Source organism: Echeneis naucrates, chromosome 9, assembly GCF_900963305.1.
Source record: "Echeneis naucrates chromosome 9, fEcheNa1.1, whole genome shotgun sequence".
Lineage (NCBI taxonomy): Eukaryota > Metazoa > Chordata > Actinopteri > Carangiformes > Echeneidae > Echeneis > Echeneis naucrates.
Genome location: NC_042519.1, coordinates 14,395,229 through 14,412,607, shown reverse-complemented (window position 1 = coordinate 14,412,607; position 17,379 = coordinate 14,395,229). Strand labels below are relative to the sequence as shown.

The window sequence follows — 17,379 nt, the reverse complement described above, 5'->3', positions numbered from 1 at the left end:
TCCGGCCAATGAACGCATCTGTAGTAGAACCAGCCTTAGCTTCCCAACATGGCCGACTAATGTTGTGAAGCTACCGCGAAGCTAGTAAAAGCAATGTGAAATATACAGTAAATAATTATAATTATAAAAACCCAAATGAGGTGTAATGCGTATTTAGTTATCACGGAGGTGTTTTTGGTTATGCAGTACATTTTTTGGACCTGCAAAACTTCACCCTGGATTATAATATCACTTTACTGTAAAGAGTTATGCTCGCTGGCGAGCTAGTTTAGCCAGAGGTATCGTAAATTAAAAACCAGTCATGCTCTAAAAATCATTCCGGGGTCGTTTTGAAAACAATGTTGGGCTTTCTGACAGCACGGCAGGCTGGACTGGATGACCCTCTGAGACTGAGACGAGCTGAGTCAACGAGAAGGTGACAGACACTTCAGGCATCTCAATGATAATCAACTCTTGCTCATTTAACTAATTGAAATGCTTTCGTGATGAGCTCACTAACTCTCCACAACAATTTTTCTAATATTGTCTTATAATTGAAATCTGTGTTAATAAATAGATAACTAGTAATGCAGATAATCCGATTTCTCTTTCTGTCTTTTAAGAGTCCTCAGCCTGAGTTTGAATCCAGACAGAGATGTGGATCGAATACACGGAAATGGTATCAACACCATTGACATCGATGTAATAGAGGGCAGATAGTAAGTCCTGATTTTTGACAGATTTCTAAATGGCATATATTACTGTTCCCTATTAATTGAAATGACTTAAAATATAATGAAATTAATGGGACACTGCAAAACAAAAAAACACAAGCAGGTGGCCTCAGAATATCTACACAACACCCGGGAATCACTCAAAGTCCTTTAATACTGGACACATTGTCATTGAGTTTTCACACATAGAGCTCTTTCTGCATGTGTTTTTCTCTAAAGCGCTTTTGTTTATGTTCAATATCTGACCCAGAAAAATTGTAAACAGGAAATAAGAGTAACTAAATCACTTATATTGTGTTATTGCTATATAGGATTGTTTCTTTAGGGGTCAGCTCACCCAAATTAGAAAAAGGTGTTTTCTCACTTTTCTGCAACAGCAAATCCATGCAGATCAAACAACTGTCAATGTCATACTTCTTTCTGTTTAGTGGCAAGTTGGCATTGTCTCTCTCAAAGGATGAGTAATTAGAGACAATTTTCCAGTCAGCAAAATCTCAGGCAAGAGAAAACAAATATTAATTCTGTGTTGGACAAAGTAATGTTACATTTGATTTTCACCTACTCTGTTGTTTAGTATGTTGTCTGGAGGAGCAGATGGAGTGATTGTGGTCTATGATTTGGAGAACTACAGTGGGAAGCCACAGTACACCTGCAAGGCAGTCTGCACAGTAGGCAGGTGAATATCAGTCCATTTGCTCAGTTTGTCCATCAGAGGGCAGCACTCTATTGTGCTCTTACAGTGCTCTGTGATTCGGACAGGCATGTCTTCATGCTCTACAGCATTTATGATTCTGAGCTGTATTATTCTGAAAGTACAAATGAAGTGGCTAGTGTTTTTTTTTTGTTTTTTTTTTTTTTTTCGTCCCTCATTAGTGTCATATTTCTGTTTGACTGAACAGATCTACAGAGAAATGTAGCATACAATTCACACAAATGTTTAATGGTAGTTAAAATTGCTGCTACAATGTAAAAGTATTAGGTTTCTAAGATAACAGGATGAGAGACAGTAGAATTTAGTGGTGTGTTTCTATGAATATTGTATATTGTTCTGGTTGCAGTTCATAATTTATTTTTACTTTTTCCTTTTGTAGGTCTAGCAAGTATGTCCACAAATTCAGTGTAGAGACAGTTCAATGGTATCCTTATGACACGGGCATGTTTGTGTCCAGTTCCTTTGATAAGACCATGAAGGTCTGGGACACTGAAACATTGAAGGTAAGGCATGCCACCTACATAACAATTCATGTTAATTATGATGCCCTCTGAGTTACTTCTAGATAGATATGGAAAATTAATTCTATAAGGAAATAAAACCTAGTTACCAAAGACGCAACTCAACATTCCTCTGACACAGTGTCAATAAATACTCAATGTTGTCATATAAGTGTCACTGAGATAGGATTTACTGCACAGGAACGGCATTTTATTGCATTGAATTTTACAGATGATCCTAATAATCAGGCGACTCAGTGGGTGAATTTGTTTGTTCTGATAGCTCCACCAACCCTACTTTCTTTTTGTTCTTTTCACTATCTCTTCTCTGCTCTTTCTTATTTTCTGCTTCATGCTTTCTACCTTTCTGTGCCACATAGTACCATATGGCAGGCTCTTAGCTGTGCTAGAGTTACACTGGCATCATGTTTACCTCAAAAGGTCAGGCAAAGGACAGAAAAGAACCCACAACCTTTTATTTGTTATTCTCTATGTGTTTCTGTCCCTCTATGCCGTACACACGCACACGCACACGCACACACACACACACACACACACACACACACACACACACACACACACTAATACCTATTCAATTATTTATTGTGTTTGTGTATTTTCACAGTGGTGTGTGCTGCATTGGTGTGCACATAGTGTGTGTGGTATTTTTATGCAAACAGAGCCTCCTCTGTCTGTGTGTGCCCATCGGCTGAGTCCACGTTGGTGCTGGCACACACTGACAGATGGGGCACAGAGAGGCTTTTTATGTGGCTGAAGAATTTGCATTGTAACCACCTCTGCTGCTTGGGGGTGCTGCCTTCTGAGCTCTGAGCTGCTTCGCCTTACTCCTCTACTTGCTATTGCTTTTATCTAATTCATTCTGAATTCTTCATTAGATATTTGAGAAACATTATTGTATTTTATCAGGATTTTAGGATTACAAAAATGCACACCACTGTAAATTTACAGATTGCTGAATTTCTAACACAGCTTACTGACACTGTCCATTGGTCTGTCTCTCACTTTGTGACTCTTCAGCCTGCTGAAGTCTTTGAGTTTGAGGGAAATGTCTACAGCCACCACCTGTCCCCTATCGCCCGGAAACACAGTCTTATAGCAGGTGCGTGTGTATAAATGCACCCCCAATATTTGCTAATATCAGGGACACAGAACAAACCAACTGGATTGCCTGGTGTTATATTTAGGACAAAAAATCTCAATCGTTACTATGTCTGTCATCAGTTTTGTTCCTCCAAGCAATGTGCTACATGCCTCCCCACAGGACACTTTAGGCACTGCTTCTGCCTTCTATTCCTGTTCCACCCCAAGGTCTGAAAGAGTCTTGTACCTGGCTGGATGTGAGACCATGTTCAGAAACAGATTTATGAAACATCATAGGAATTTAGGTGCTACCTCTCCATGCAACCAAGCAGGATCAACAGGTTACTCATGCCTGCTGGGTATGTGCTCATAGATGAACAGAAAGGAGCACCATGTCACACATACACTTTGTTTTCCTGGCACGCCTCTTTCCAAACTGGACTCAATCACAGTCTCTCTTTTTGTGTGTGTGTGTGTGTGTGTGTGTGTGTGTGTGTGTGTGTGTGTGTGTGTGTGTGTGTGTGTGTGTGTGTGTCTGTTAATGTGTCCTTCCCTCAAAAACAAGTTACAGTAGCTTGCCAAACAGGTGCTAAAACATTGTTGAAGTCTTCTGCTTCATTAAGGAAGACACTTTTAAGGCACTCTTTTCCTCAAAAGCAACAGTATCTAATATATCTGCATAATTTAGGTTACTTCGATTTTAAATAATCGAATCATGTTCTTTGTCCTGTTAAATTTCATCAAACACCTTTCCCTCCTCCCATCTACACACATCGGGTGTGTAAATTCATGTTTATCAGTTAGTATCAGTGAGTTTTCAAGTTTACCACACCTTGTCTGTGAGAACCTGGGATACTAGTTTTTATCACTCTCAAGAAATGCTCACTAGATATACAGTTTACTGTAGCAGTGCATACTAACAACCTGTGAAATTTGACAATTTCAATAAGGAGGAATGTAATATTGAATATACATAATTGAACTTCTCATGTTGTGGTGGTACATTTCTGGATTTTTAAAAATAAAGTAAATAAATAATTGCAGACTTTTTATCTTCCTTTTTAAACTGTCTCAATGTTTCTGCTTTTTCAGTTGGCACTAAAAACCCCAAAATTCAGCTGTGTGACCTGAAGTCTGGCTCAAAGATTCATGTGCTTCAGGGTTAGTAGTCTAGACAGCATTTACTTTGACTGCTGTTTTCTTTGCTCACACACAAATGCACACACCGCCACCCACACATATGTAGTTGCACATCCACATAGCTAAGCAATAAATAATAACTTATTTCCTCCTGCAGGTCACAGAGCAGAGGTCCTGTCTGTCCGCTGGTCACCCAGATATGAGCATATCTTGGCCACCGCCAGGTAAGCACTTGTAACTCCTTGTCTTTCTGAAATCACTGAGTAGTTTGTGCTCAGTTAGCACCGTAAAATGGTGCCTGCTAAAGGGCAATCGTCCTCATGCTGTGTACCATTAGTTTTTGTCATGTTAGTTGCTGGCCATCTGCAACTCTGATTCAAAGATAATGGCACCATATCACTAGCAGAAAGGCACTGTGGCACTCTAGTAGCCCCCTCAGTATAGCATATGGTAGATATAGTCCCCACCTGTTTTATGGTACACTAGACCTACTAATTAACCCATTGAGATCAGTGTGGTGCTATCCCTGTAGACTGTAAGTGATTTTGAAAACAACTCACACAGAGAGGCACACAGAAACACACACATTGTGCAATATTCTATTATGGAGCAGCATGTTAATCCGCAACAAAAAATTGACCTTTCAAAGCAAATAATCGTTTACACACACTAGTGGATGTGAGCTCATCTGTCTGAGCATATATTGTGCTTATAAATCCCTGTATTGAACTTGTTGGTTTCATATTAGCTATAGTTTATAGAAGTTTCTTCATTAATTGATTAGGAGAGAGTAAAACAAACAACTCTCCAATTTTTCCTTATAAGTGCAGACAGCAAGGTGAAAGTATGGGATGTGCGTCGGGCCTCTGGTAGTCTCCTCACTCTGGACCAACACAGTGGAGATAAGTCGAAAGCCTCCTCTGAGGCAGGTACTGTTACCTCCATCTTTTATTTCTTACACCCATTTATTCTGAGCGTACATGACATTTGGAAGAAGATGTTTCAGCCTCAATTTCGAGAAGAAGAAAAGATGCAGACAAACTTTGAAGTCAAGCATGACAGAAAGTTAATGTTAGTCCAAGTTTAGCCTGAAGTGACGTCCGCAGAGCAATAATTTGGGATTTAGCTAGTTTTGCTGCCAGTACATTTCCCCTTCCTCAGCCATGTCAATCTATCACTCACTGTATGAAATGGACCTTCATTAAACCTATGATGTTGCACACATCTTACAGTGGTTCTGCACAGGCATATTGTAAACATGCATTAGATCCAACTTTCTCAGAAAATTACATCAATATTTTACCCTTGTCAACTGTAACACCTTTTAGGTAACTCAGTTTAACACAGACCTGAGTTTGTCTCACTAGAGGAAAGGTCAACATACTGCACAAATGGTATCTTTTGTTCCTGGCTGTTTGTGTTAAGGCTAAGAGGCCTATGCCGCAAGAAAACCAGTTTATTTACGCTACTCTGCTCTGTACAATAAAAGAAGACAAGGGGTTTTAGCAGCATTGATGGATTACTATGAGTGATGTGTAGGCAGACGAAATATGCAATCTGGGACCTTTAATGTATTGTAGAAGGAAATGCCATGCCATGTTTTACCTCTGTCTGACCAGTAAACACAGCTCATAATGGCAGAGTGAATGGCCTGTGCTTCACTGGTGATGGGCTTTACCTACTCACAACTGGAACTGATGACCGCATGAGACTTTGGAATAGTGCCACAGGCGAAAATACACTGGTAAGTTGAAGTACAGGATGATATGCTTGAATAATATTCCAGAAGTTGAAGATCCCTTTCATTTGCATATGGTTAACAAAATAATTGAAAGAAGTGTGGAAAGTAAATTAATATATTCCAAAAACCATAAAACAAAAAAACTGTTGTGGGTTAGCATTAGGTGTAGGTTCAGTCCAGCTGTATGCTCAGATTAGAAATTACACTTTTAACACCTTCCTACCATTTCAGGGTCTAACTTCCTTCATTCTCAGGGTCTAATGTAGCTGCATATCAAAGATCATTTTATCAAGATGCCATTTCAAGTACTGTCTGTCAATAACACTGAAGCCACGCCCTAAAGCATACCCGGCTCTATGGTCAATTTTTTCTCTAAATTGGACCATAATTATAAAAAGTAGCATCATGTTATGCTGGAGAGGACTTTACAAAAGTAATGAGACCCTTAACACAAGAGGAAAATCTTATCTGATCTAATAAATCAAGTTAGAATTAGGGCCAAATGACACAGACTTCTATACAATCAGACCTCTTGTGACCAAGTGGAGGTCATTAAACAGAATATAGGATTAAGGCTCTTCAGCGTTAGCTTTCACCCACAAAGTCAATATTCACTATTTATATGCTGGCTATGGTTACATTTGTTAAATTGGACCATGGAACAATGGCCTGATCTAGGTTTTTTCTCATTACTGAATACTGTCTAACAGTAGATTAGATCATGACTGTTAAGTCTCTCAGGCTAAATCAGAATGTTGCTATACAAGTTGAGACTTGGTTGAAAAAACTACTCCACATCTTAAATCTTAAACCTTTCAGTGAATGTGAGACATGATTTTGACTATTTCTTGGAATCTACTCATGTTCAACTGGGACGGTCTTTAGTACTGTAGTGAACATAAATGACTGTTCTAATAATTGTGCATGTCATTTGAACTAAAGCAGATGATACCATTGTTACATACCAAGGAAGCCTTCTTGAATTTTCAATTGTCTTTGGAAACGATTGCTGTGTGTGATGAGCTGATTTATAAATGTTGTGGGACTTTTTTTGCACATTAGAGGTATATGAAAAGAAAGCAGTTTTAAATGTATTTTTTGTATGTGAATTAAGCCTAATAGATAGATAGACAATATTTGCCTGTCTGTATTTCAATTCAATTCAGAGTCCTTGCCAGTCTTACAATTAAAATATTTATATCCTTGAATACTTTGAAATTAATAAATTTTTTCAATTTCCTCAGTTAATGTGTAGAAGCACAAGGATGATGGTCACCTTACACCTGACCATAACATAGTATTAAGCAAAAGCTTCATATTTATGCACAAAACCATCGGACATAGTGTGTTGTACATAGAACTTTATATTTTAACATTTATAAAAACATAATCTGAACCCTTTATACCATCACCTCTTTCCATCAGGTAAATTACGGGAAGGTGTGTAACGAGAGTCGTAAAAGGCTACAATTCACTGTGTCACGTGGCTGCAGCCCAGAGTTCGTGTTTGTGCCATGTGGCAGCTCCATTGCAGTGTATGCCCTCCATACTGGAGAGCTTGTCACTATGCTCAGGGGTCACTACAGCAACGTGGATTGCTGTGAGTTCCACCCGGATTACCAGGTGAGGCCTAAATCAAATCCTCATCTACTATCAGCAGTGTTCCCTTGTAAATCCTCCTTTCTCTTACTTTGTCTGTAGTTTGCTCAGACAATTCAGTTCAGTTTCCCTTGGTCTACCTTTCCTTTTTTTTTTTTTTTAATCTCCTTTAACTGTTGCGACGTTGCGAGCGAATTGGGATCTATTAAAAATTTGCAGTCACCATGGCATTTTCAAATGAGCCACTTCTCTGCGGAACGATAACATGGTAAAGTAACCTGCATTTGCATTTATAGCAAATACAGGTGTCCCCACACAAGTCAGTACTCTGCCCAAATACTGACTTTGTTTAAAAGGATGCTATACATTGTCAATGTTTAGCAACCTAAACACTGAAAGTTTAATATCACAATGTGCTTTAAGACAGAGCCTACTGCTAAACACTGACCGCATAAAACTTTTTTTTTTTTTTTAATTTTTAAATGCAGGTCATAGTATTCGGTTGTGTCAGTATAAAAAGATGATTTTTTTCATACATTATCATCACAGTCATACAAAGAAATGTCCAACCCACAGTTTTGTAACTAGGCAACTTCATGCCTCTTGTGCCATCCAAAGGTTTTGAATGTGTAAAGGACATAAGAATGCAGTAGAATAGCTTATCGCTTTAGTGTTCCTGAAACAGACACCTGTTTCTGAAAATGTGTTTTACGGCCTTTGAAGCCTCTTATCTGTATTGACTGCTCAGTCCCATGGCACTGACAATGTCTCCCGTGAGTTCACTTGTATGGCGTGGACAGTTTTGAGTCCATTAATTATTTTACTCTTGTTAACTGCTTGTTAACGTTGATTTTCCCCTGGTGCTGATGTCATTATTTGAAAGTGCTTTAAGGTAAATATTATGCTGCAACAGCAGAACTTTTTAATTTCCTCTAACAGTGTGTGCACCAAAGTGTTTGACTTTAAGTCTCCTCTCTTCATTAATTACAGGAGATGTATAGCGGAGGTAAAGACTGTAACATCCTGGCGTGGGTTCCTGTCCTTCGCAGCTTGGAGGTGGAAGAGAAATCAGACTCAGAAAATACGGTACAAAAACCAAAATAGCAGTAGATACTATTGGACAGGGATATATAAGTAGATAGAAACAGATAGATAAAATATTCTTGTTTCTAGACTGTGTATTGTGTTCTAAGACCCTGACTGGCACTTTGCTTAAATGGCAGTCTCATCTTTCGTATTGTCATTTCCCTTTGATATCAAGAAATGTATGATTGATAAACTGTGTGTCATCCAAGGAATTTCAGTCATAACACTTAAGCGTTGCCCAGAACGTAGTAATGAACATACAAATTTAGGAAAACTGTTGTGTTTACTAGGTTCTGTCATACAATTTCTACATTCTAAAAGTTCTTATTAAATTACGAATGGCCTTGTCTGACCTGGCTTATTCCATTTTAACTAGTTTTTTATCAGATGAAGTAAGTAATAGAATGTATGTGTGATTACCTGGTAGGGTTTTTTTTTTTCTCACTACAGTTGACACCCAAATAAGGTTTTGATTTGCATTGTGCGCATATGTTATGTTTTTGCAGTGACTCTGTCTTAATTCACACTTGATATTGAGCTGAATATTCTAATGGCTTCCAGGCTGTTGCTGATGCTGGACAGTCTTCAGGAAACCCAGCCTTTCAGGACGCGTGGAGCAGTGATGAAGATTAATGCTGCTGTTTTGTATGTGCATGGGAAAGTGGACACACTGTTTTCCAAGAATGCAAACAAGAAGACATTCTTCACAATTAACTTGCCCACATCGTTCAGGCAAATTGGTGGTTTGGGGACATTTTTTCTGTTTCATCATTGCTGACAAGGATGAAGGCCTTGAAGTTAAAATGATTTCTGTAAATAATTGTTCAACTTTACAGTATTATTCATTCCATTATTTTTGTACATTTCATATTGCAATGTTGTTCTTTTTTTTTTATGTAAACCAAGACGGACCTACTCACTGGCTATGGCCACTTTTGTCTGGGCAAATTATATCCAATAAGCAGAATACATCTTATCCAATGTGAAATATCCATGGTTAAAATTCAGTTAAAGTGATAGTATTTAAGAACTACGGAGAGATTTGCTAAGTTTCAGTGTGGAGCCTGTTTTCTAACTTGTGGGTGTCTGAAACTGGGTTGTAACGCGAATGTCCATAATACCTACAAATAAGTTATCTGGTATTCAAAAAACACAGGTTGTTTTGTTGTCATTGCAGGGAACATTTGCATTTGATTCAAGTAGCAGGCAACGATACTGAAACCTCCTTCTCTGTTCCACCCCAGTCACAGTTTTACATATTGGCTTTGTCTGCTTGCAAATGCTTGGGATGTATATGAGACACTTTATAGTAATCAGCTTTATATTTTTGAAATGTACCATTAGTTCTTCCATACAAGTGGAATTCTTTATATATGAGGTGATTATTTATGTACAGCAAACTGGTCCATCATTAGGTCAATTGTCTTGAATTGTACTTTAAGTTTTGTAATAAAAAGCTGTGTGAATCCTGTTTCCCTCAGACTTTCTCTCTCATACTGAAACCGCTCACTTACTACGTCATCAAGGGACACATCGAAGTGTTGCAACGTACTGATGCTTTCGATGAGACATCGCTCAAGAATCCTCGGATCTACTTCAGATCCACAGCGTAGAAAAATCAGCCAATCAATGAGAGGGAGGGCGCGACTCCAGGCCCCGCCTCCTCCGAGAGACAATAAAGAGCCGGGAGCGCGCCGCCCTGACGCAGCGTGAGCGCATCGGATGAAACACCTGTCGGCACGTGCAGGTGAGCTGCTGGTTTGGATACGGAGCCGAAGGATTTGCACGAAGGTTAGTCATTTCACTTTTCGGCTTTAAACGCGGACAGGACAGAGAACAATGAAACGCATTAAAACGGTAACAACAGGTAAAAGATGGACGGCTGTTCCCCTCCAACACAAACACCTGTTAGGGGCTGAAGTGATGATATGTGCTGGAAAAGGACTTTAAGGCGAGCACACGCTAAAAGCTGCGGCGTGGATGCCGAAGGTGTTTTCTAATGTGCTTTTCCAATTTTAATGACTTAATCCAGTCTGAATTTATTCCGGGGTGTCAAAACGAGCGGGTTCTCACCGGTCTCTTAATGAAGTCCTCGTAAGTGTTGCCCGGACACGTGTTATGTATTTATTAGTCAAAGAAACCTTCTTGGCCAGTGGAGTGGGTGATGACGGCCCGTATGAACCCCATCCCGCCGCCGACCGGGCTTTTGAACTGCTGCATCTGGATCCCTCACTGCATGTCAGGGCTTGTCTCGTCCTCGTTTGTGTAGACGAAAGACCTGCACACACTTCATCCAGTGACTTAAAACTTGTCTTGTTCAAGTTCCTGGTGCTCTCAGGCAGACACACCTTGGAAAAACGCGTACACAAAACCAAAAAAACCTGTCTTGTAAGGTGATATACGCATCGCAGACATGGGCTGATGTGATTCATTATTTTGAACTCTATTATATCGTCACACGGAAGGCAAGAAATAGATGGGCTCAAACCATACGAAAGATTTGGATGAATGCATTTTCAGTGCCACGATTCAGTTTGCCCCGTGGCTTGTCATTGGGAGGAAGGAACGGGCTCCTTTGGTTTGTTCCCAAATCATAAACCAGACGAGCTGGTCAGTGAAGGCAACTTTGACCTCCTAACCGTGCCAGAGATTACCTGATCAACATGTCCTACTGATGTGACACTTGAACGGTCTGACTTGAATCATGAAACATTAAACTATGTCAACAACGTGCATGCAGTCAAATAATGAGCCTCTGAGAACTGAATAATTATCTGTACAATATCGGCAATTCATACCAGAAAGCCTATAATGAATATTTTAAATGCTGATTCTTCTAATCAACTGTCAGATTCATTCATTCATCTTCTACCGCTTATCTGTGTGAGGGTGGTTGGGGGGGGGGGGGGGGGTGTTGGCATCCTGGACAGGGCCAACATACAGAGACAACCACTCAGACCTACAACTTTGAGTCACCAATTAACCCAAACATGCGAGTCTTTGAACAACTGTCAGGCAGCCATGTCTGTTAACAAAAGTTTTTTTAATTCTTTTTTTTTTATTATTTGCATAATGACAAACAGATAAATGCCCATTCCATTTTTTTTCCCCCCCTCTGCTTGATTTATTAAATCCTAAGGATCAGTGGTTTGTCATGGCATAAGAGAGTCTTCAAACTTTTTTTTTTTTTTTTTTTTAAATGGAAAAAAGAAATATTTATGTTGACCATGAGCACATTCTTCATGAATGAAGTTTTGTGGCTGTTCCTCAGATAACTGACTCACAGACAGCTACTTATTGTACTCTGTGTACACTCTTGGCTTTGTGTGCCACTGACGTTTAGAGGGGTGGCAGGGAGTGGCAGGGCTTCCTCTGACTGTCCTGTCCCTCCCTCCCTCCCAGTTATTCTAGTTTCCTGGTTTTTAGGCAAAGCTACAAATATTAATATTCTGCCTTTGTTTATCTATAGTGGGTTGAACATGTTTCAGCTGTTATTGGGACTTTAAAATTCTAGCCTGTAATGACCATTTACATTACAATGAAATTAGGTTGTTTGACTGTTTCAGTGAACAGCTCTGCCAGACATTCTACTAGTTTTGTGTGGACTTAGTCCCTATCTGACACTTGTAGTGAAAGCTGATGAACCGGTAGCAACTTGTTCTTTGATTTGAAACGTTTCTTGAGCAATCACTTGAATATTGTTTCCCACTTGATTTAGTAGCTTTTGAATATTTCTGCACACTCTATGTAATTTAATACTTTCCCTTTGTACTGACTTCCTAATCTGTGTCATTTAGGTAAACTGCAAGGATATTCTCTGAACATGGAATTTGATAATATAAAGTCTTCAGCTGCACTCATTTATGATGAGTTCATCCAAAATGCAGGTGAGTCTTTGACCATCCAAATACAGTCAATGTGTCCTTGTGAAATGTTTAACTTGTTTAACTAGACCTCAAACTGCACTACTTTTAGCTCTGCTGCTGCTTCGAGATATTGTGCAACGTCACTTTTCTTGGTATCTGAACCTGTCAACATGATTCTGTCACAGACTCGCGGACTGAGAACTGGCTGCTTATGTCGTCTCCTCTCCCCCAAACGATCATCATTGTAGCATACATTTACTTTGTTACATCACTTGGGCCTCGGATAATGGAGAACCGCAAAGCCTTTGACCTTAAAGGACTTCTCATTGTCTACAACTTCAGTGTGGTTTTGCTCTCGCTCTTCATGTGCTATGAGGTAACTTATCTTAATTCTTGAGTGATTTTTATTTACCCCCCCCCCCAAAATGTTTGTTTTCACATGGCAATGCCTACATACCCTTCATGTACTGTGTTCAGCAAATGTTCGCTAAGAACTGCAAAACAAGACAGGAGTTGTCCTGGCAGTCTTATCAAGGCACTCTATTTCTACTAGTTAGAAATTAGATTTTTGCCTTCTTTAGAGCTTTTGTTATTTTTACAGCTCTACAGTTTATTCCCCCCAATTGATTTATTGATATTCCTTAACACTGTTGGGAGACTGGCTGATTAATATTATAACTGAAAATTTCTCTCTTAGTTTGTCATGTCAGGCTGGGGCACAGGATACTCTTTTCACTGTGACTTGGTTGACTACTCTGATTCACCACAGGCTATGAGGGTAAGGTATCTCACAATTTTTGCTGTATTGTTAGTTAATTTCAATGTACTGTGTTGTTGTGGTGTGTGGTTTTTTTTTTTTTTTTTTTTTTGGGTTTAGAACTGGCACTGATTATATTGTCTCCCCCAGATGGCAGCAACATGCTGGCTTTACTACTTCTCAAAGTTTATTGAGATGTTGGACACAGTAAGTGACAGTTATTTGACAGATACAAAAATATGTTCCGCATGTACTGCTTAGTCACACTATATTGGAAGAAACAGCCATTTGTCACACCACTTGTTAACTTAGAGGAATGTCTTTTCTCCCTTTCCATCCAGATCTTTTTTGTCCTGAGGAAAAAGAACAGTCAAGTTACATTTCTTCATGTCTACCATCACTCAATTATGCCCTTTACCTGGTGGTTTGGTGTCCGTTTTGCTCCAGGTATTATTTTTATTATTATTATTATTTATTTTATTTTATTTTTTTTTTGCATAAAAGCAAGATCCATGATGCTATATGGCCTTTTGATATTTTCTGATCTCATTCCTGATCCTTATTTCAGGTGGTTTGGGGACCTTCCACGCCTTGCTCAACTGTGTTGTCCATGTTATCATGTACTCGTACTATGGCCTGACTGCAATGGGTCCCAAGTACCAGAAGTACCTGTGGTGGAAGAAGTACCTCACTACCATTCAGCTGGTATGTTCAGTGGCCTAACTAGCATCTGGCTTTTTTTTTTTTTTTAAAGTGTTCAAACTGTATAGTACAAAGAGCTATTGGTAACTTTGTCAATCTCTTTATTGTCACTTCCTAGATCCAGTTCGTTATGGTGACCAGCCACATCTCCCAGTATTTCTTCATGAAAGACTGCCCCTACCAGTTTCCCATCTTCATCTACATCATCGGCCTCTACGGCCTGATTTTCCTGTTCCTTTTCCTAAACTTCTGGTACCACGCCTACACCAAGGGCAAGAGGTTGCCTAAAGTGTTGCAGGCTCAGACGTGGGCACACCACACAAATGGAGTTATGAATGGAAATGCCAGTCACGATAAAGATGAGTGACGCAAGACAGCTGATTGGGGCAGTTTTGGGGTTGGCCTCGGTTTATGTAAGGAAACCACTGTGCTGGTTCAACCCTCCTTTTTGTTTGGACTTTTTTTTAATCATTATTTCTTTATTACTTGTAACTGCAAATGACAATCTTTAAATTATGACAATTTGTATTTAGGACCTAGGCTGAAGGGTTTTATTGTGTTTACACTGATGGTCAAGCCCAAGTTCTCAAATATCGAAAGATATCTACTGAAATTTCTGGACCTGAGTTTGAAGATCATCTTCACTACTGACACTGACAATAGGGCTTCACTTATGGAAAGACTGCAAGACCCTCAGCTACACAGTCCTATGTGGCCTCATAAAGCTTCTAGTCCTGAGATTTTTATTTTTTTTTTCTCTTGTGACTTGATCATACCTTCAGTCTTGTAGGAAATCCAGTTTAAGGTTTTTAAATTGTGCACTGAAAATTTATGGTTTGTTTATTTCACTTGGCCTAACATCTCATCACCATTTTTATGATGGTTAGGCAACACATCCTGTTCACGTTGTTAAATGGTTTCATGCATGCGGAGCAGGCTTCATCTTTTTGTTATGATCACATGCATGCCCACTCTTTCTGGCTTGAGTCACAGCTGCTGATGATACAGGTATCTAGTGAAAAGTGCTCTTGTAACAGTAGTAGCAACTGTCATGACTTAGTTCTCTTATGAAGCAATGGTGTGAAATGCCTGATGGGAAGGCAGCTGGTTCTTGTAGGGTTCAGAACCTTTCCTAATTGAGGCATATTGCTAAAGAACACTAATACTGGGCCACAATATGCACAGTTGCATGGATTCACTACTTGGCCAACCAGTTACTGAAGCTGGACATGTTTGCTGCTTGAGTATTTGCTTCATATGTTGAAGCTCTGTGGCTACAGCATTAAGGTCTTGATGACTGCAGTCCAGCAGTGTCTTTTGGACTGAGGTCTTGAGTAGTTTTATACATAGTTATGATGATCTTAAACTGAAGGGATGTAACACTGCTCCTTTTGGTGACTGAGGTCACAGGAACGACCTTGGTGTCAAAAGAGTTCCAACTTTTATTCAGGTGCAATCCTGAGTTAACATACAATTTACAGATGTTTATGGACAACTTTAGAAAAAAAATTGGGTGAACTTTTTCTTTTTCCCCTCCCTGTTCCTTGTCAGATCCCATTAATATTGTAAGAAATGTGACATGTTTATATTGTATTTTATATGTATTTATATGAAAATAAATGGTCGACATACTTTAAAGGCTCTGCTTAATTTATGTTGTGGGGTATCAGACACTACACCTGTGAATTTCAAAGAAGCTCTCAAGACAGCTATGCAAAAACAGTCTGGGGTCTTCATTTTATCAGAGTGCTGACTAGGAAGAGAACTGTGACGCTCTCATTCATCTGTACTGTTTCACCCAGCAGGCTTACCGGTGGAGGGGCTAGGGCCAATTCTAGACCCTTCAAGGGCAGGCTAGGCCCTGGACAGGTTCTGCCCCCACGGATATACAACCAGGCAAGGTAGCTGCCACTTACTCCTCAGCCTGGGGTTCAAACACAGAACCTTCTTGCTGTGATGTTAGTGTTATTCACTGTACCACTGATCTCAAAAAAAAAAAAAAGCTAACTGGTTGAAATTCAAACCCTGACAAAGGCTTGAGCAGTAAATGTTTGATGCCTTTTCTTTGCTGTACATGTGCTAAATGGGAGCATCAAGACACTCCGTGCTTAAATTTTACTGTAATGAGCTCCGGTCACCACTTGGTGGTACTGTTAAACTGGAAATAGACAAGTATCAGTTTGAGTGTGCTGTAAGATGGATCACAACACCGATGAAATTTATTTCACCTTCATGAATCTGAGGACATTAAATCCCCTCCATGTGGCTCAGCACATAATGTGAAATGCATTTTGTAGTTGTTGGGGGTGGCAGAGCAGAGTAGTCACCTATACATCATTCAAGTTAAATAAGGCGATTTTTATTCTAAACCAGGAGAAAAACTAATTTAACAGATAATCTAACTCAATCACTGGGAACTGAATAAAATGAGGTTTGTTTTACAGCGAAGCAACGAACCTCAGTACAAAGCTGAAGCTTCAGAGCAGCATGCTAATGGCTCTCTGTCCAGTAAAGAGCTTGTGGCTGGACTTGAAGTTTTTTGTATTGTTTTTGACTATAATTTTCAGATTTCAGATATGAAATAATTGGTACTTAAAAACATTTCTTATCCTTCCTAGATGTATTTCAGCTCGTGCTTTCCACCCTTCATCACACATACTAATCACGCCCATGAAACGGACAAGCACACTGACCTGCCTATTAGATACTGTACTTCTACACTTAAGTGGTCCGTAAGGACACCGCCACCAGCTCCTGACCTTTTATTGAGGGACACTCAAATGTGAGAGCTTTTCATACATAAAAGGGAGATTGAAGATGGCGCCAATTCAATATTCAAGTACAAGTTGCAGAAATTATTTCATCTGTTTCGCTGACTGAATAGATGTTCAGTGGTCTCTGAATGCCGAATGTAACTGGTTGAATGGGAGCTGAGAGCAATCAGCAGGACAGTCCAGGCCGAAGAGGCCATGGATGATTTCCCTCCACTATGATGAACTCCAACAGCCCCTGTCTGTCTCCTAGCCACCCTTGCAGGCTCTGGTGTGATTTTACTCTGTGAGACAGCGATGGGATATATATGAAGCAGCTCATCTTTGGAAACACAAATGAATTGAGCGGGCTTTATTCTTGACTTTCACCACATAACTTATGACAATTTTAAAACTGATTTTTTTTATGTTAGACAGATTCAGTTTGCACTTGATGATGATTCCAATAGTTTAATTTTACCATTGCACTGACCATATTGCTAAATATCATGGAATGACAGCAGAAGCAGCAAAAGGATAATCAGATTAATTGTGAAGCTCTGTCATCCTCTTATTTTAGAGACTTGTGTTTGTAAGAAAATGACCTCTGATTGCTCAATAACCTTCTGGATCATTAGTCACAGAGACACTCTATCCCTGTATGAAATATAGTTGGCTACATAAATATGTTGCGACTTCAGATCTGTGAGCA

General features: G+C 39.5%; 2 protein-coding genes across 2 annotated transcripts; both read left to right on the top strand.

Moving 5' to 3' along the window:
* Positions 1–60: 60 nt before the first annotated feature.
* Positions 61–10,052, top strand: ercc8 (excision repair cross-complementation group 8). The gene is made up of 12 exons (XM_029510074.1): positions 61–415; positions 603–698; positions 1,288–1,389; positions 1,805–1,928; positions 2,964–3,045; positions 4,119–4,187; positions 4,324–4,390; positions 4,992–5,095; positions 5,786–5,910; positions 7,333–7,530; positions 8,497–8,592; positions 9,154–10,052. Exons 1-12 carry the CDS (start codon positions 339–341, stop codon positions 9,223–9,225), a joined length of 1,212 nt encoding a protein of 403 aa, XP_029365934.1. The 5' UTR covers positions 61–338; the 3' UTR covers positions 9,226–10,052.
* A 248-nt stretch (positions 10,053–10,300) lies between these two features.
* On the top strand, positions 10,301–15,549 carry elovl7a (ELOVL fatty acid elongase 7a). The gene is made up of 8 exons (XM_029510075.1): positions 10,301–10,383; positions 12,390–12,479; positions 12,644–12,834; positions 13,156–13,236; positions 13,366–13,422; positions 13,557–13,662; positions 13,784–13,920; positions 14,036–15,549. Exons 2-8 carry the CDS (start codon positions 12,416–12,418, stop codon positions 14,282–14,284), a joined length of 885 nt encoding a protein of 294 aa, XP_029365935.1. The 5' UTR covers positions 10,301–10,383; positions 12,390–12,415; the 3' UTR covers positions 14,285–15,549.
* The last annotated feature ends 1,830 nt before the right edge of the window (positions 15,550–17,379 follow it).

What these genes read in the sequence shown, in the direction of transcription:
- elovl7a (XM_029510075.1), top strand. Translation starts at nt 12,416, where the DNA reads ATGGAATTTGATAATATAAAGTCTTCAGCTGCACTCATTTATGATGAG. An exon ending in TTATTGAGATGTTGGACACA is followed by an intron (nt 13,423 to 13,556) that starts GTAAGTGACAGT and finishes CTTTCCATCCAG; the next exon opens with ATCTTTTTTGTCCTGAGGAA. An exon ending in TGGTGTCCGTTTTGCTCCAG is followed by an intron (nt 13,663 to 13,783) that starts GTATTATTTTTA and finishes TCCTTATTTCAG; the next exon opens with GTGGTTTGGGGACCTTCCAC.
- ercc8 (XM_029510074.1), top strand. Translation starts at nt 339, where the DNA reads ATGTTGGGCTTTCTGACAGCACGGCAGGCTGGACTGGATGACCCTCTG. An exon ending in GATGTAATAGAGGGCAGATA is followed by an intron (nt 699 to 1,287) that starts GTAAGTCCTGAT and finishes TCTGTTGTTTAG; the next exon opens with TATGTTGTCTGGAGGAGCAG. An exon ending in GGGACACTGAAACATTGAAG is followed by an intron (nt 1,929 to 2,963) that starts GTAAGGCATGCC and finishes GTGACTCTTCAG; the next exon opens with CCTGCTGAAGTCTTTGAGTT.